Below are 19,659 nucleotides of genomic sequence, written 5' to 3'. Positions count from 1 at the left end.
ATCGAGATCCTCCATGGTTGCTAACAGCGAACCAGAAAATGTGGCAACTCCAATTGTGTTGGTGGTGTGATAGCAGGAGGAAAGATAGGGTGCTGAACACAATGGGAATACGTGAGGAACGGACATACTGCAGGCGTGCAGAAGGCAGGCATTCCTCCTCCCCATAGGTGTATAATGCCAGACCAATTTGCCCAAACTATGGTTTCTGATCCTGGTTTGACATCCACTCACAGGCCATGCTCTTCTTGTCAGAGGGTTCCAGCATTATGTCTAAACCATCTCAATATGCCCCCCGTTCCTCACACATATCTCTTCAGTGCCACTGTGCCCTGCAGGGTTACCTTATTTATTGACAGAATTTATATCCTGCCTTCATGGCAACTAATAAAATGTATACAGTATTTTACATACATACATCTATAAACACAATTCCATTCAAATCCTCAAATTAAAAACACCCCATAAAAAAAATTTCCAGCAGCAATCAGAACCGCTCCCAAAAAAGACTGTGAACAAAAATGCTTTTCTGCACTTTAACAAATAGTTGTCATGTTGGTCATGCTCTTGATGGGCTTCTTTTGGGAGGGAGTCCCAGTCCAGAACTGGTCTGCTATGACTGAGAAGGCTGTGCCCTCCTCCAGCATCCAGGCTGTCACAAATTTCACTTCATGGGAAACTAGAATCTGAACAAAGTTCTATACTACGTCAATTGCCCATGAAATGTCAAAAGCGGGGGGGGGGGGCGGGAGATTTGTTGAAGGTGAAAGGGATGAGCCCTTTTCCTTTGCATCCCCCCTCACTCCTTGACACATAAGAACAGCCCTGTTAGATTAGACCAAAAGCCTATATAGCCCAGCATTAATCTCCCAAACTGGCAAAATGTACAGGGATGGGAAAATCAGTAAAGTTCATTTTTGCACAGTGCACAGGTTCTGGTTTTGTTTTGTTTCCACTTTTAAGTTCATCCCCTCCCATATCTGCATGGAACTGCAAAATCTTTTTAAGTCAACACAAAAATTTGCAGGATTTTCATGTGCATTTTTTAAAAAATACACAACATTTTTTTTCAAGTGCGCATTTTTCTGCTTGCACATACACATTTTTCCCAAGTGATTTGTCAATGAATAATAATTGTATTTTTGTGAACCACCCAGAGAACTTTGGCTATTGAGCGGTATCGAAAAGAAATGAAATGGATAAAGCTGTTTTTGTGCAGGTTTTTCAAAACATATAGTTTTGTGTGCACTTTTTTTTTAAAATGTATGCATTTTTGTGCACATTTTTGGAAATGTACACATTTTGAGGGGCACTTTTGTTTTCTTTTTGCAAACTGCATCACAGTCCTCAAAAACATGGATTTTGACAGCCCACTGTGTTGTGGTTCAAGTCTAGGTTTGGGAAGTGCAGATTTGGGAAGTTTGCATTGAAATGCAAACCAAACACACTTCTCACACATCCCTACAACCAGATGCCTCTGGGAAGCACATAAGCAGGACATTAGCACAGTAGCACCCTCCCACTCATGCTGCCCAGCAGCTGGTACTGCGAGCATGCTGCTCTGATACTGGAGGTCCTACATAGCCATTGTGACTAGTAGCCATTGATGGCCTTCCTCTCCAGCCATTTCCTCCCCTTTCTCATCCCCTGCTCCTCTCTCTCTTGCCCCAGTCCTTGAGCCAGGCAAATAAGATCTTCCTAGGAGATCAACAGCCCATGACATGTGTAGCACCAGCTATCTATGCTCCCATCCAAAGGGGAGCACATGCATAGACTCAGTGGAAGCCACAGAATGGCTCACAGCCCCTTGGAATCTCACGCTACCCTAAACATATGTGTATGTGCAGGAGGTGGATTTCCAAAGCCCATCATGCACTGGCCAGGTAGGACTAAATATTCTAGACCCTGCAAGGCAACTCTCACTGGAGCAATCCCAGGCTGATGGTCTGAGCCAGCTGCTTATCCGTGGCTTAGCCCTGGATCCTGGGTTCAGTCCGCAGAAGACAGCACCCCTGAGCACGTGCAGCATGGTTGCCTTTTGCCATTGCCCAGGATGCTTCTGCAATTCAAAGGCAAGGCATTTGCAACTCAGAGGATGTGGCTTGCAAGGCGAGTCTGGAGCCCCGGACGTGTCTGCTTTCACAAATGAATCACTGGCTGTGCCGTTAGCATTTGTGGTGCTGCCCCCAGATCCGTGCACAGGGGGGAATCAAAAGGAGGGGGGGAGTCTCACTCGTGGCGCTTCCTGCCCCTGTCCCCTCAGTGCGGCGGCGCTCTGCGGTTCGCCCTCTTGTCCGAGGCAGCAGGGACAGGCTTCTCCTGCGGGAAGATGATGGTGGCATATTCTGTCCGGGCAGAAGGGGAGCGCTTGGGCAGGGAGGGCCTCCTTGCACTCCCTGCCACATGGAACTCCAGCACTCCATAATCCACTGTGAACACGGACATGCCGGGGGGCTCTTCTTCCTTCCGTTAAACCAAGAGAGGGAGAGGTTCACCAAGCGCACGCATCAATGATTGTCACTTTTTAACAGGGGGATCTCCAAACTAAAACAAGAATACAATGAAGCTGGAAGAGAGGGCTATGGGGGGCTGTCCGCCGGAATGGTCAAAGGTGAAGGTGTTGAGAGGCCGGCCCGGAGGCCACATCCAGCCCTCCTGGGTGCCCCAGATGGCCAAGCCCCTTTCCCTGGCTCCACCCCCTTTCCCCCGAACGCAGATCAGGCCGCACATTTTTCTAAAACATTGGGATGCCTCTCCTAAGACTTACTTACCGGCAGTGAGAGTCATAAGCTAACATATCCTGGCACCTTTTGATATTTTGCCCCCCCCCCGCCGACTTTTGCATTTGGCCCCAGCCACCACTGGAATGTGGCCCCCAAGAAAGTATCTGAAATTGAATTTGGCCCTCAGGCTGAATAAGGTTCCACAACCCTGGTTAAATGGAACCTCTGTGTTCAGAGACAGGGTACCTCTGAGTACCAGGTGCTGGGGGCAAATGACAGGGAAAGATGATGATGCCCTTTGTGCCCTGCTTGCGGGCTCCCAGAGGCCTCTACCTGGCCACCACTGAGCAGAGAATGCAGGAAGATCCCTGCATGTAGAAAAGCAGCACAGCAACAAGCAGACTGGGCTATAAGCTTTCTCCCTGATACACTACTTGCAGGGAGTTTTGAAAGTATGCGGAGGAGCATTCCTAAACAGCATTCCCCACCTGCAGTCTGAAGTGGGACCATCCATTCTAGGAACTCAGGATTTGGACCACTTCGTTCTTCTGCATGTATGCAGAACGAAGTGGGAGGTAGAGATTGTCAGTTGTACCACTCCAGTCTGTGGGTGCTCTCCCTTGCAAGTAAAACTCCCCTGTGTGTAGAAAATTAGCATATCAGGGGGGAGAGTTTCTTGTTCGCCCTGAGGTGGAGTTTACCACACATGCAGAGAGCTTTTTCAGGGCAGGAGTGTCTCTGTCACCTGCACGTTTAATTAGAGATTTGAAGGACAAAAATTGTTTCCCAAATTTTCCAGGATTTTTCCCAGGCCTTCACATCTCTACTCTGATATGGTACGGTCAGGAATTCTAACACCTCCACCCCAGCTGAGAGGCATTTACCTGGTAATGAAGACCAGACCACCCAGCACTATCCATAGCCCATCACCCCAGGCGCACGCCTATCCCAAAAGTGAGCTGAGCTTGGGAGAAAAGTGCCTGAGGCGATGGATCACAGAGAATTCAGGTGGGAAGGAGGAGAGTTCTGCTCCCCTCACCCACATGCTCCCTTAGGTGTTCAAAGCAGACTGTTAATACCTAAGGGAGTGAACTGCCCAGAGAGCTTCAGCTATGGGGTGGGGTATAGAAATATACAGTTTCTGGCCCAGCCTACCTCAAGGAGCGCCTCCAGCAACACCAGACAGGCCACTCAACAAGATCAGCCTCGGATGGCCTTCTCTCTGTCCCATCAGCCAGGACAGCTAGGCTGGTGAGGACAAGGGAGAGGGCCTTCTCTGTGGTGGCCCCAACTCTGTGGAACTCCCTCCCTAGGGAATTCCGCCATACCCCCTCTTTAATAAGCTTCCGCCACGCACTGAAAACTTGATTATTCAGGCAGGCATTTGGGATGAGTTAGGGTATTTTTAAATAATGTTTAATGTGTAATTTTACTGTTTTAAATTGTACTGCTGTACGTCGCCCAGAGTGGCCGGGTGACCGGCCAGGTGGGCGATTAAGAAATTTAAGAAAGAAAGAAAGAAAGAAAATGAAAGGACTCCCAGTCCCCAGTGATATGTTAACGGGGCAAACATGAAAGCAGCAAACACAGCCGCCCCAGTCTTGTCTAGTTTTGCCCTAAGTTCACCTTCCAGGGTGCTTCGACATGGAGGGCTCCTAGCACTAGCCGTCAGAAGGCCTTGTGCAGCTATTCCACCTTTTTCTCCCTAACAGATTTTCCATGTTAGGAGAAAAGATGGAAGAAGCAGTAAGAAAACACAGGAGGGTCACAAGTAGAAGATGATGCCTGGGCCCCCCATCAACCTCCGTGAATGAGGCAGGGTGATGGTGCCCTAAAAGCCTTGTCTGGAACTGCCCCCCAATGTGTCCAATGAGCGCAAAGACACCAGAGCTTTCAAATCCTGGCTCTTTTATGCCTCTTAATGCTATCCGGACCTAGCTCTTCCTGTTTTTAGGCTGTACGTCCTTGAATCTGCAGGTGGAGGCTCCTGTGACTGAATGTTGCAGGGTGGGGGGATCTCTGCACATAGAAAACTAGCTTCACAGGAAGAGGCTAGGCTAGAACCAGCGTGGTGTAGTGGCTAAAGTGTTGGACTGGGAGCTGGGAGATCCGGGTTCTAGTCCCCACTCGGCCATGGAAGCTCACTGGGTTACTTTGGGCCAGTCACAGACTCTCAGCCCAACCTACCTCACAGGGGTGTTGTTGTGAGGATAAAATGGAGAGGAGGAGGAGGAGAATGTAAGCTGCCAGATTCATTGCAAGAGGAAAAAGGGCGGGATATAAATGCAATAAATAAATAAATAAACAAACCCTTCTCTCCAGCATGATTAAGTTTCCTCTATAGGGGGAACTCTAGGTCTATGAAGGAGCATTGAGGGCCACACTACACTTGACATGGAATGCGTCTTTGCCTTATACATGTAAATAGCATCCACTGTGGGGGGGTTGGGGGTTATAATGATCAGGATTGCAGCAGGCATGGTGGGAAGGATTTAACTCTTTCCTGCCCTGCTACAAGCCGAAGGAAAATCCCTCCTTTGAAGGGGCTATCTGCATTCAGGGGATCTCCCATTGGCACCAATGGGGAATTTCCACCAAAGAAAAAATACCCGCTTCAGAAGAATCAGGTGGTGTATGTGTAGCATTTACTTTAAAAAAAAAAAAAAAAACCTTGCACATTAAATGCAAAGAGGCCTTTGACTTCAGATCTAGTTTTGCCCCTCGTCATTTGAGCCTTCACTTGCAATCTGAAATGCTCTAGCTCAGAGACACAAGCCAGCCACATCAGCAAAAATGGCTAAAGGTGTCTCTACACCAGCGATTTACTGCATGCCCATGATTGGTCACTCACAGAAGTTTGCGGGTCCTTTACATGCCATTGTCAACCTCCAGGATGTCTCCCGCACATTCCCCCCTTTATCCCACTTTCAAAAAGATCAGAGACAAGCTAGTAATGGCACCATATCGGCAGTGCGTAATGCCAGCGTAGCACTATGAACTTGCCAAGGAAGGACTTTCGTCAGTTCAAACCACGTGTCTACCACATAAATGCTTGAGCACATATTTCGATTGCAGGCCAGTCAGAGGGAGAAGAGGGTAAAATGTCTCCCTGCAATGAAGGGAGACGATCTGATCCCCCACTCCACCAAGCTCAGAATCAGCGTCCTCTGTTGATTCAGAACACCCCATTAAGTTCAATGGGGCTTACTCCCAAGTAAGTGTGCCTAGGATCGCAGATTTACAGCACAATCCTACAGAAGTAAGTCATAGCTTTCCTGGTGGCTGCAAGGAAACGGTATAGCACAAGTTAAGCAAGGAAAGCAAGACTCCCACTCCCCCACCCCTTTGCAGACATGCCAGGGAGGGAGGGAGGTGCTCCCTCCATGTCAGACTACGTATCTGCCTAACAGAGCCCATCATAATCCCACAAAGAAACCAAAAGCAGAAAGCCACGGTAAGTATGCTGGGGGGTTGCTTAATGTCGAGATGCCCCAAAGCTTTGACCAAAAGGGAACTTACCAAGGGAGCATTTTCATCATGCAATTTCTCTTGCTCTGCAAAACAACATAGGTGATCAGAATTCATTCACTGTACAAGATGCCCTAGGAACAGAATGTTTACATCAGTAATCATCAACAACGTTGGCTCTGTGTGTTTTTGAGTGTTGCAAAAATCCCTAGAAGATTGTGGTTTAAGTAGTATTATTTTTAAATGTACATTCACTACAGTACTGTTGTAACATCATTTGCATCGGTATGTTGTTGCTTCAGAAACACAAATTACATTGTGCGTATACAAACAGTCCCCTCTAGAGCAACCAAAAGGAACATCATTTTTGTAATCAGCATGTCATTACTATTTTAACAAGTTTTATGCTGTATGGGTACATTTTAAAAATGGTTAAACCTCCCCACACACTGTGGTCCCAATCCAGATCAGGCTGCCCTGAGCTTGATTTTCTTTATTAAAAAAAATGCAAGCCACGCAGTTAGTCCCTTCGACTGGGTCTGTCTAGGGATGCCTCTTGTCCACAGCATGGGCGCAGGATGGTGCAAGCGTTTTCAGGACCAAACCAAAGAGCATGATGTAAAACTGTAATCCCCCTACAAAGGAAAAAAAGGCTAGCTGGAGAATTTCCCACATGTTATGAGCCTGCAATTTTCCATAGACAACAGCACACCATGAATTTACTCAAATCTGTTGTCTTTCTCATTATCTATTTATTTTGCTTTTAATCCCTGCCCCCACCCCAGTAATAAATGTTATCTGGGTGGATTAGATAAAGATAAAAGCATAAAATACAATACAGGCAGGTTTTGTAATTATTTGTTAATATTGTTTATTTTGATTTTATTATTTTTATGTTACTTGTAAGCTGCCTTGTTAGGATTTGTATCCTGAAAGGTGGCATACCAATCATTGAAATAAATAAATAAACAAACAAACAAACAAAACAAAACAATTCCAAACTGAAGTATGGCCATAACAAGGAGAAGAGGTCCTGGATAATCAGGGGCCCTTGCAGGACTGGCTCCAGTCAGGGGGGCGGGGGGGGGCTCTGAAGAAACTGTCCTCTGGTGAGCCCCCACCCCCACCCCCATTGGTGGGCCTCAGTGGATGTACATGGCCGCACTGGAGGGCAGCAGCTGTGCTCGAAGCAGCACCGGGTGGCTGGGGCGTTGCCATTTAAATTTCCCACAATGCCCCAGAGTGATGCTACGTTGGGGGCACTGTGGGAAAATTGAAATGGCAGCTAGATCTAGCTGCCCAGTGTTTCATGGAGCACCAGGCCTGGTTTTTTTTAAGGGGGGTGGCAGGGCGGGTGACCGTGCTGGGCCTTGGGGCCCTGGCAGCTGCTCTCAGGCGTCAGGCTGTCCCAAGCCCAGGGGAGACCCCATCAGAGTGGGGGATTTGGATCCCTCAGCTTGCCTCGCTTCCACAGAAGATATGGGGCAACCTAAGGAGTCCTGTTGCAGGGGTGCTTTGCCTGAGATCCCAAAGAAACCTTTTGCCCCAGCCCTGCTGGGGTTCCTGACTCTCCTCCCTCATCCCACTGCTCTTTGGAGCACTGGTGGCGGTGGACCAGATGGGACACCAGATGGAACGCTCCATCGTTGGAGCAGCTGCCTGGCCCCCAGAAGACCCTTTCACCAAGGGTATACTCAGGAGCAAGGATCAGCTTGGGAGCAAGGGTCTATGTGGGAGGAGGAAGACCCAGCTATAGCCTGATGAAGAAGCAGGACCAGCTGCAACTGTGAATCAGGGTCAGCAAGTATCTAAGCGCCACATCTTCGCCCAGATGTTTTACTGGGTTTATAGCTTGCAATGAGCTACTTAAGACATGAGAATTGTTTTGCTGGGTCAGACCAAATGCCCATCTAGTCCACAATCCTTCTCCAGTGCAGAAATGGCCAGTCAAATGCCTCACAAAGCTCACACGCTGATGGCCTTCCACTGCTCTTTGCTCTCAGTACGCAGCAGTCAGAGGTGCCCCCTTTGGAACGTGGTGGTTCCATTCCTAGGAATTCCGGCTGAAAGCTGCCAGAAGACAACATCACTGAATGTGCTTAGCCCTCTTAAGAGGAATCCAGACTGGGGTGGGGGTATCACATTTTGCAGTAGCAAACTCCCTCATGCCCTTGCCATCAGCTGATAGGCAGGGACCTACAATGGGGTTGCATCATCAGTGGTACTTCCACCATGCTAAGGAGATGGAAGGAAAAAGGAGAGACAGGAGGAGTAGTGCAGTGGGAGAAAAAGAATGAGTGTCAGAGGAAAGATGGGACCACAGAATCTGAAGCATCACCTCTTCCCATATGTTCCTGCCCAAGGTCTAAGATCGTGAACATGCTGAGATTTGACTGGTGGTCACTCAGGAGAGGGTTTTCTCACCAGTAGCTACCTAGTTGTGGAATACCTTCCTCAAAGAGGTCTGCCCGGCACCAACTTTAATATCATTTAAGTGCCAGGCAAAGATGTTTTTATTCTCTATATTTCTGTTGCCATGTTATGTTTTAAGGTGGTTTTAACTCTTGTCTACTGTTTTTAGATCTCTGTATTTTTTATGCCTGTCGTGATTTTAGCCTCTGGTTTGTTTTTAAATTGATTAATGGCTGTGGTACTTGTTTGGGGGGATTTATTGGTGTTTTTGTTTTGCACATTGTCCTGAGAACTATTTGTTATAGGGCTATTAACAAATAGAATGGATGAATGAATGTATATAGAAGTTGTCTCATGCTCTTGTTTCAAGTTAAAGGCTGATCCCAGGTCTAAAACGGTAGTACACATGATTTGGTTGAGAAATCAGTGTCACAAACTCTGTGTGTGTGTGTGTGTGTGTAAATTTAATATAAAATATAGAGAGAATAATAATACAATTGTATATATTATTTATATTGATTTTTTTCTACAGTCCTGGCTAAAGTTTGAGATTGATTATGCAAAGAGAAGGGGAGAGCACAATTTCCTAGAAAACGAAATGAATGGAGAAGGAAACACAACCTAAGGTCTCTTGCCTGCATGAACAGTAGTTGTTCATTCAGCCCATAATCAATAAAGGGTGCAATCTTATGGGGATAGGCGGCTGCCTCCAAACTCAGAGTTGACCGCCTATCCAATGCAGGGCAGAAGAAGCACGGAGGGGATCGTTCCCTCCGTGCTTCTCCTGCCTTGCATTTGCGGCTAGACAGCTGATTTTGGCTGTCTAGCCGCCGGGGAAGAGGCTGCCAGACGACACATAGGGTGTGTTGTACCAGCATTTCCGCCTTCCCCCACCCCGGAACGTCCCCCAGAATGCCCAGTTTTGGCCGCTCCGCGCTCCTCTTCCAAGCGTGGAGCGTAGGGCTGTTCCGTGCTGCCTGCGAAGCAGCATGGAAGTGGGGGGAGGTCGTGTGCGGGCTCCAAGGTCGGTTCCTGGAAAACCACATATCCTATGGCTGTCTAGCCGCTGACTAGAGGCCATAGGATTGCCCCCAAAGTCTAAAATGAATTTGGGAGTTGGTTGTGCATAAACACAAGCCCAGCAAGGGTGCATAGGGATTGGGGGCACACAGGTTGTCAGGTATGTAGCCCTCGTGTGTACCTTGCTTTCTCCTGATGACGCAAGCGAGAAAGGAACATAAAAACGCAAGCACCAAAACCAGTCCAGCTCCTCCTATAGCAGCAGCAATAGGAACGTTGTTGCCAGGTTGTCCATTGTTTTCAATGCTGGTCTTCTCCTCCTCCTCCTCCTCCTTTTCCCAAGGTCCCGGCTCAGGTGCTTTTTCTGAGGATTTAAAATAGAAGGCAGAAAGGCAGAGTTGCCAGTGGATTCTAAAACTTCAGCTCTGCTCCAAAGCAAATCCCACCGGTTATCCAAAGAACATGATGCTCCGCATTTTCCTAAGCAGGAGAAAGTTCTGGGGCAGCTTGAGAGGGTCAGTTCCCACGTGCGGAAAGAGTAATGCAGACATGTAGAGTTTCTGTAGTAACTGATTTTTGCATGCACCGTTTGCAGCAAGCAGGTCCACAGGCAGGCAAGGCCTAAAGAAGCAGCACCAGCTTCCCACCCCCACAAAGGAACAGTGACCGCCTTGCAGCTCTCTAGCCAAGACCTCTTCTTGCCAGCCAGCTCCAAAAACTCAAACTGCTTGTTTTTTCCTCCTCCCAAATTCAACTTCTATACAAGCTGTTATGGTCAGCCATCATTCCACAGGTAGGTTTGGTTACTGAAGGTACCTTTTTCCATTTTTTCTCAAGAGGGGCTGCAATCCCATGCAATTAACTTGGACATTAGTTCCACTGAACTTAATGGGGTTTACTTGTGAGTAAATATGCTGATGATTGGGTTGCACAAGAAGTACGAGGACCGGGCCGTTAAGCAAACACCTCCGGTTTGTCATTTACAAGGAGGCTAACAAGCTCCTTCAGACCATCTCTGCACTCAGCCTGCACAACACAATAGCAGGGCCAGTGGAGTCCTCGAGCCCGGGCTCGGCGGGATGCAGCCCCGACACGTTTGTATCAGCAGGGACGCTGACGTCATCTGCCACCCCCCTCAGAGTTCCCAGTTCCCTCTGAGCATAGCTGCAATCCTCACAGTAGCTGGTGAGGGGTGGGGATGAATTTTCCCAGCAAAAATATATTGTTCCCTGTCGTAATGCAAAGTATTTTGGGGTGGCTTGGTCTGGAATGGGCAAAAGACCCATTAGCTCAGCCTTCCCAGCCTAGTGCCCTCCAGATGTTTTGGATCAACATCCATCAGCTCCAGCGAGCATAGTCAAGGGTCAGGGATGCTGGGACTTGTTGTAGTCCAAACTATCTGTTGGGGGAAGGCTGTAGTATAGCTTTACAAAAGACCTGTACCTAGAGGAGGTGAGAATGACCTGAACTGGTTTTTTGATATGGATCAACAGAGCAGCTTGAATTTTTGGACTCTCTTTTGGGGGCGTGGCTTAAGGGGACTGCCACGATGAGCATTTACTTGGACATTTACCACTGCACCACTGAGCAATCCCATAAGCCTGGAATATCTCAGCCTGGGTCAGAGGAATGGCTGGTGTGTGGCAGCCACTTGGCCTTCTGTTCACGGATGGTCCACTAGCCAAACCTCTCAGGGATGTTCATAAGCATGGCGCAATGACGATATCCATCACCAAGAAAATTCTACCTGCCATGCCAAAGAATATACTAATGAATCATCCACATCTGTGGTCATTTTCTAAATGTGTCCTCATGAATCTTGTTTAAAAATAGCCACACATCAAAGAATATGTAACACACGGCCAGGGCAGTATAGAAATTATTCCACTCAGATGTATGTGGTAGGCAGGTGTTTTCCCCAGGGTAACCCGGTCTGTTTTTGTTTTCCAGTCTAGTTTCCTCAGAAGCAAAGCTGTACAGGAAGAGAGGCTAAATTAATGGAAAGAGCTTTTCTCCTTTTCCCGTGCAGCTCAGTCTCCAGGCAAGGTTGGGGTGGGCTACCAGATTTTTTTTCCCCGTCCTTGGGAAGGACTGTAGCTCCATGGTAGAGCCCCTGCTTTGCATGTAGAAGGTCCCAGGTTCAATCCCCGGCATCTCCCACCTGGGAGAAACCCCTGCCTGAAACCCTGGAGAGCTGCTGCTGCCAGTCAGTGTCGACAATACTGGATGGACCCAGGACCTGACTCAGTAGAAGGCAGCTTCCCAGGTTCTTCTCTGTCTTTCTCTCAAAACATTTTGTGTTTTGAGAGAATTCTATCCATAGGGGTTAAATGTGGCTGTGTCCCCACATCTCCTAAGTGGGAAGCCCCACCTGCAACTCTGAATTCAGGGCTGGCGTTGTTGGGTACCTGTTTGGGCCCATAACCCGGGGGGGGGCACTGTTAACTCCTAGATCCCCCTGGCCCTGCTGCGCCTCCTCCTTGCTCTTGCTCCCTGTTCACCTCTCCGCCCTTTCTCAGCAAGTGAGCAGTAGCTGAAGCGAGGTGAAAGAGTTGCAGCCCCAGGTCACCTTGCTCTCTCCCTCTGGGTGGCCGTGCCATAGGATCTCAAAGGAGAGGGCATTTCTGTTCCTGTTGCCCATTCAGTTGCCCGCTCTCTCTGGGCCAAATCTCTACAAAGCACCCAGAGGGAGAGTTCAAGGCAAGTGAAGAATGATGCTCTGTCCCCCTCACCCTGATCTCAGCTTGTATGCTTAGCAAAGCCAGGTAAACAGGCAGTGAAAGCAAGGAGGAGGCCAAGCAAGCCAGGAAGCTCCAGGGGTTGACAGTGGGCCCCCTGCAAGGATGATGGGCCTCAGCAGGTGCCCCACAATGCCCTCCACTGGTGCCAGGTCAAAGCATAGGTCTATCCACACCTATAAGACACCTCCATGTTTAGAGGTAGAGTGCCACTACTGGAGGGTGCTTGGGGAGGAACTGCTGGAGGGAGCTATTGTCGTCACACCCTGCTCGTGGGCTTCCCATTCTGGGAAGAAAGATGCTGGACTAAAAAGACATTTGGCCTGATCCAGCAGCGCTCTAACATCCTTGTGCTTTCGGATTTTTAATTTCCCCCCCAAAGTTTTAAAAAAAGAAACAGCCTGCTGAGTGCCTCGTGTAACTTGGACTCCAGCTGTAGGAGAAAGAGGGAAAACGGTCCTTTCTGCAAGAGAGTAAGAGACCGTCCGAGCATGAAGCTCAAGCAAGGGGAAAAGGGATGCAAAGGATGGGGAAACAGGAACATGCTGGCAAGATACCAGGTGAAAGAGCCTTGACAGAATCGGGGTAACTGCCCTTGGGAACATAGAAAGCGCCCCAACAGTTCACCTGTCACCGTGAGGTTGGCCTTGTTGCTTTCTGTTATCGTCTGATTTAAGGAGAAGGCCAGGAGCAGGCAGTAATAGATCCCACTGTCATTCTTCTCCACGTTCAGGATTTTCATCTCAAACATCTTCGGATTCAGACGGGTTATGTTGTACTTCCTGGGCTTGTGTCCAGCATCCAGTTTTTCCGGCTGGCCGTTACTGTCCAACTTGTACCAGTTCAGGTAATATTCAGAAATAAATATGTTGGAGATGTTGCAGGTGAACACAGCCGTCGCTCCCATTGGTGGACTTAACTGGGGCGGCCAAAACCTTGCTGCCAAAACACAAAAGAAAAAAGTGAGATGCAGAATCCTTACAGCCAGCACAAGGAGTTTCACACAGTTTAATCAGTCGATCGATCAATGAAATCTTTCGGACAGGACAGCCAGGAAAGCTCTCCTGCCATACCTTTGCACTGCTTTTGCTCATTTCAATGGGGCTTGCCCAGGGATTTTCCCGTGCTGCACTCCCTGTTAATTAGTGGGAGCAGGCGTGCCATTTGGGACCAAGCAGGTTCAGCACAATATTGGTCAATCATTGTCTATTGACGACACATTGTTTGACCGTGGCCAAATATTCCATGAAACCATGAGGGTGGAAGACATGACCTGCTGCTTACTTAGTTCAACTGTCTTTAAAAATTGACTTTAGGCAGGGGGGAAGAGTTGCTACTTTGTTTTAGTTGTGCTTTAATGCCTTTCCCCTTTTTAATTCCAGAGTGGTAGGCTAGCCCTGCCAGTCCAAGATAAAAGCTAAAGAGAGGAACCTTTGCCTGAATTGTCCATATTTACAGAACCCTTACTTAGCATTGCTAAAAGTTTAAATAATTCTTTATAATTTTTTTTAAGTTGTTCTCACTGTTCCACAGTAATAGGAACATTTGTTTTTCTAATTAGTATAAATATCAAACATGCTGATGATTAATGTATTTCTGTTTTTGTTGTAAGAGATCTAAGGCTTTAATATATTTGCCAATTTCCCAACTATTATATTTGACCAATATTGGACCAGTCAAAATTTGGCCAAGCAAATGCCCAACCCTAAGAACAATCTAGTAGGATGTCAGGTTTTTAGCATTTTCACTTCTCAATTCTAAGTGTACAAAACCAGAAGGAACTATCCCTTGTTTTTTTCTTCCCAGCCTCAGGTAATAAGAGACCAATTGCTCTTGAACATGGGAGGCTACATTTTTTATAGCTAATGTGGCAAATAGCCATTGATAGCCTGTCTTCCCTGAATTTCCAGGTAGGAAATTCCTAATGTTTTGAGGAAGCCCTGAGAGATGGTTAAAAGAACCCAAGTGAATTTCATAGCTGACCAGTGCTGGAGGCAGAGTGTGAGATTATACAGATCTGATCCAGCAAGACAATTATTTTGATCTCATTACTTGTCAGAACTAGTAAAACTATTTATAATCTATACTGTATTGTACTTGTGGAGGTGAAGTTTCTGACACCGGTAGGCTGAGCTGAGGTGTGGCGGTATGGAATGTTCACAGACATTTGAAGTGCCAATGGAAAAAGTTGACGAATATTTGCTGGACACTTTCTGTGAGAGCAAGCAAAGCTGTCACTTTGGCTGGGGTTAAATCCCCACACAGGACCCAGGAAAAAGTACAGCTATGGGGATGGGGTACTGAAGACTAGAAGGAGATTCCAGGAGGCAGAGAAGTTAGGGTTCAAAGAGCTCAGAAGCCAGGTAGCTGAGGAAAGGGTGCAGAGGAAGCAAATGGATTTGGAAGTGGAAACATAAGGCAAGTGTAGGAGGGCAAAGGAGACAGGAACTGAGGCAAGGGAGATCTGAATAAGAGAGGTGGAGATGCTAGAGAGTTCTCAGGTGTGAGCTCCTACAGAACATTTGGGCATGATAGTAAGTACTAAAGTTTGGCTCTAAATCCCATTGATTGGCACATGCTTAACCCACTGGAACGTTGTTTTAATTGTTGCGAACCACGCAGAGAACGTCAGCTATTGGGCGGTATAGAGATGTAATCAATCAATTAATTAATTAATTACTGAAATTTGGCTGGGTCATGCCCTTTCTTTTGCAAAGCAGTCATTAATATGTTCACCCTGGCAACAATCTCACATGAAGTATATGCTATATATTCCCACTTTACAGATAGGGAAAATGAAGCTGAGAACTTGTTCCTTGCCCAGTGCCACGAAACTGAGATTTTTGCAGAGCCCAGGCTAACATTTTTTTTTGTAAATTGAATTATGCTGTCTCTCCAGAAGCCAACAACAAAATCCCTCTCTTCCTCCTCCCCTGTGTATCTCACGCACATGCCTTATAGAGGTATTTTTCCCACACACACAGGGGCATAATGACACCACATCCCCTTTCCATAATTAGCTGGAAGCCTTTCATTATTCATGTCTTAGTATAGTCAATAAGAGCCTATGAAGAGCCCCAGAGCTGGATCAGATCAACGGTCCATCCAGCCCAGCATCCTGTTCCCCACAGTGGCCAATCAGATGCCCCAGTCAATGGGAAGCCCACCAGCAGGAGATGAAGGCAACAGCCCTTGGCTGCTGTTGCCCCCCGCTCCCGGGCAATTTCACGCTGCCACTAAATGTGGACGTTCCATTATATTAGAGATGGATAAGTCTGTCAAATTCAGTTTCTCATTTTTCCAATCTTAAATTCGGTTCATCCCAAACTATGGGAATATTTCCAACCTTATGTTCGGTTCATTGCAAACTTTGATATTTTTTTTAAAAAAATTCTCATGAACATCCGTATGCATTCTTGCCCACATTTCTCCTAACGCGTAAACGTTTGTACACCATTTTTTATTTATTTTATTTTATCTTACATATTTCTAAGCCATCTTTCATTTTGAAAACAATTGTCCTAGTGTAATGTACCTGGAATGTTATTTTCACCAATGTGCACATTTCTGTATGCGTTTTTTTTTTTTACTGGAGAACTCCAGTTCCAGATTTGGAGAAGTGTGAATTTTGAAGGATAACTGAGTTTTGGTTTGAAAGTCAGGTATCAGGTAAGCTCGCATTAACATGCAAACTGAACTAATGTCTCTTCCATCCCCACATTATAGCCATTGTGACTAATGGCCATTGATAGAGTACACTATGTGGTTGATGCACCCTAATTCAGCATTCTCTCTTCCAACAGTAGCCAGCCAGACGCTACAGAAAAGTTCACAAACACAGCAAGAACATCCTAGTTATTCCTTTTTGTTAGTCACCAGTGTCTGACAGACATTCTTTCGCCCATAAAAAATTTCTTTAGAGGTAGTCATGTCTGTCTGTTGCAGCAAAAACAGCATCGGATGTTTCCCGATGAAGAACGTCTCATGCTACAAATCGAAAGGCATTATGCACATATTCTGCCTTTCCCTCCCTAACAGATTTTTTTTTTTCTGGTAAGAAAAAGAGATGGAAAAAGCAATGGGAAAACACAGGAGGGTTACAAATGGAAGATGTTGTCTGCCCATCCCCGACTCCCATTAAATTCCATGTTTGAGGCAGGGCAATTGCAGGATCAAAGCCTCATCTAGAAGAACAAATAGAGTCTTGTGGCACCTTAAAGGATAGCAAATGTATTATGGCATACGTTTTTGTGAACTAAAGTCAACATTACAAGATGCATGGTTATCCCCAGCTTGGCAAGTCTATACTTATATACACACATGGGTGTAGAGGAGGAAAATGTAAGTGGGGAGGTTAGAAGGACACGCAATGCAAACAAATAAAGACTGTGATAATTACATTAAAGCTTAAATGTATATAAAGTGATTACAGTGACAAAGCAGTGTTGATGATAAGACAGATGTCCTGGCAGGGGTATAAAACCCCATTATCTTGATTCTCTGTCGGTCAGTAACAAAGTGCCCTGGAAGGTTGAAATGTAGCCATTCTTTAAAAAATGAACATCAAAGCAAGACTAATGAATGAACATCAGAGGAAGACCACTGACATGAAACTGCTGAATTGCAACGTACCATGGTTCAATTCTATCACTGTGACCTGAATTGAGACAGTGGGCTTTTATCCCATTGCAATTATCAGCTAGCTTACCAATGCCAAGATGTTCATGCCATCAACTGCTTTGTGAATGATGGCCATCAACTTGGAATTTCTTTAAAGGGGATAAGGCCAATTTATGGAGGATATGGCTATTGATGGGTAGTGGTCACGATGGCTATATACTCCCTCCAGTGTTGGAGGCAGCGTGTGGACCAGGTGCTGGAGAACATGAGCGGGAGGTGCCGTTGCACTCATGTCCGGCTTGCGGGCTTCCCGCAGCCAGTTAGTTGGCCACCGTGTGAACAGAACGCTGGACTAGGCAGGCCTTTGGTCTGATTTCTGCAGGGTTCTTCTTGCATTCTTATTTATTGATTCATTAAAAATCTATACCACTTTTCCTATAAAAAATAAAATCCCAAGGTGGTTTACAATATGAAATCATGATAAAATACAATAAAACCAATAATTAAAACAATAAACAATAATAAGAGCAATAAAATCTCAATTAAAATAACTAAGAGCACAATCCTATGCATGTTTAGACAGAAAAAAGTCTCACAACTCCCAGCATTCCCCAGCCAGCAGAGCTCTGCTGGCTGGGGAATGCTGGGAGTTGTGAGACTTTTTTCTGTCTAAACATGCATAGGATTGTGCCCTAAGGGTGCAATCCTATGCAAGTTTAGACAGAAAAAGGCCTCCAACTCCCAACATGCCCTAGCCAGAAAAGCTGGCTGGGGAATGCTGGGAGTTGTAGGCTTTTTTCTGTCTCAGCTTGCATAGGATCGCATCCTAAGAGTAGCTGACAATAGTCGTGGTCAGGAGGCGCCTGGGCAAACAAGTGTGTCTTCAATGGTCGGCAGAAACACTCCACACTGGGAGCCCACCGGATCGCAGTGGGGCGATCATTCCACATGGTGGGCACCACAACTGTGCCTTCCTCCACACCATGGCCAAATGAGCTTCGGGACGGGAGGCTGTGATACGGTCAGCATCATGAATGGTCACTGCAATTCTCTTACATGCATTTTAACTATAATATAACAATCACAGTCTATCTTTTTTGCATTTGATTTCACTGTGTCTTCACCGGTGGCATTTTTCTCTCCACACCCATGTGTATATATACCCGCCAACTTAGCATGACACTTCAGGCAGTCAGAGAAGTGTACTCCACTCGACAGAAGCTTATGCCATAATACATGGAGCAGTCTTTAAAGTGCTACAAACCTTTTTCTTTTTCTTTCACACAGGCTGTCCATCTGAATATTGTGGCTGCTCACCTCTGATATTCTTTATTTATTGCATTTGTATCCTGCCTGTTTTCCTCCAAGGAACCCAGGGCGGCTTACATAATCCTCCTCCTCTCCATTTTATCCTCACAACAACACCCCTGTGAGGTAGGTTGGGCTGAGAGTCTGTGACTGGCCCAAAGTCACCCAGTGAGCTTCCATGGCCGAGTGGGGACTAGAACTCGGATCTCCCGGCTCCCAGTCCAACACTCTAACCACTACACCACACTGATAGACAACTCCACCATGTATTTATCTAACCTTTCCACACACAAAAAAACACTTTCATGCTAGTGGCATGAAGAGTGGCAATAGCAACCTCATGTGGCAAAGGGTTCCACAGGGTACTCGGTAGTGATAACGAAGTACTATCCACCTAGAGTTCATGTGTTTTCTGCAATTGTTTCTTTTCTCTTCTTCATAAGAAGAGCCCAACTGGAGTAGCGGCCAACCAGACATCCCTGAGAAGCCCACAAAGAGGACTTGAAGACCCTATCCCAGTGGAGGCTGGTGGCTCCAACATCAGTGGGGCGGTGAATCCGCTCCGGGTTTCAGTCCGAACCAGTCAGCACTCTAAAGGAGCTCTCCAAGGTATGGAGCGGATTCGCCGCCCCACTGATGTTGGAGCCACCGGCCTCCACTGCACGATCCTGCTCCAGCTCCAGCAGCTGAGATTCCGTGCGTGCTTCCTCTGAAACCCACCATGGGACTGACGGCGCGCTCTCTCTCTCTTTCATTCATTTGCCTCGTGCGTACTCCCCAGGAGTACGCAGCAGAATCATTACTCCAACAAGCACACCTGGTACATACCGGACGGCTTGACCTGCAGAGCAGACCGGCAGAAAAGTAGCAACACACAAGCCCCCACCAATGCCACCTGATGCAGCTTCTCCATTGCCACCGGTGAGATGCCAGAAACAGCTCGGGTGTCTCCTCCTGCGTCACACACCAGTCCCAGGATTCAAGGCAGTCTGAGGCAAGGCTGTCAGGAGGCCATTTTGTGGCCTGCCATGGCAGGAGAGATAACCTTTGCGCCAGCCTTACTCCAGTAGCTGCCAGACAGCAGCAGCAGGTCTGAACTGTCCCCATCTCTGCCTGCCAGAGAACCCACACACACACCCCTGCAGCCTCCCACTTCCTCCTTTCTCCGCCTCCTACCATACTGAGTTCTGCAAGTTCGAGGCATTTAAAGGAAATGCCAGCATCCCAGAAGAATGAGTTAGAAGCATGAGACCTCAAGCAAAGGGGGAAGCAGCATTCACGCCCGCACACTCCAAACCCCACACAGTTTCTTTGCAACCTGCTGAGTTGGCACACCTCTAAAGCCACGGCGGGGGAAGCTCACAGTGGAACGT

General features: G+C 47.1%; 1 protein-coding gene across 1 annotated transcript; it reads right to left on the bottom strand.

Annotated features, from left to right (window-relative positions):
• Positions 1 to 328: 328 nt before the first annotated feature.
• PDCD1 (programmed cell death 1) lies at positions 329 to 19,380 on the bottom strand. Its single transcript, XM_084847788.1, has 5 exons — positions 19,115 to 19,380; positions 12,986 to 13,297; positions 9,802 to 9,984; positions 6,240 to 6,274; positions 329 to 2,460 (listed from the first exon to the last, which is right to left on the bottom strand). The coding sequence occupies exons 1-5, from the start codon at positions 19,197 to 19,199 to the stop codon at positions 2,257 to 2,259; spliced, it is 819 nt and encodes a 272-aa protein (XP_084703914.1). The 5' UTR covers positions 19,200 to 19,380; the 3' UTR covers positions 329 to 2,256.
• Positions 19,381 to 19,659: the final 279 nt, after the last annotated feature.

Source organism: Heloderma suspectum, chromosome 3, assembly GCF_057233095.1.
Source record: "Heloderma suspectum isolate Gila_16-S chromosome 3, 16-S_ref, whole genome shotgun sequence".
Classification (NCBI taxonomy): domain Eukaryota; kingdom Metazoa; phylum Chordata; class Lepidosauria; order Squamata; family Helodermatidae; genus Heloderma; species Heloderma suspectum.
The sequence above is the reverse complement of the archived record's forward strand: the minus strand, read 5'-3'. Positions and strand labels throughout refer to the sequence as shown.

What these genes read in the sequence shown, in the direction of transcription:
- PDCD1 (XM_084847788.1), bottom strand. Translation starts at nt 19,199, where the DNA reads ATGGAGAAGCTGCATCAGGTGGCATTGGTGGGGGCTTGTGTGTTGCTA. An exon ending in TCTGCAGGTCAAGCCGTCCG is followed by an intron (nt 13,298 to 19,114) that starts GTATGTACCAGG and finishes GTGTTTTGGCAG; the next exon opens with CAAGGTTTTGGCCGCCCCAG. An exon ending in CGTCATCAGGAGAAAGCAAG is followed by an intron (nt 6,275 to 9,801) that starts GTACACACGAGG and finishes GTTGTTTTGCAG; the next exon opens with AGCAAGAGAAATTGCATGAT.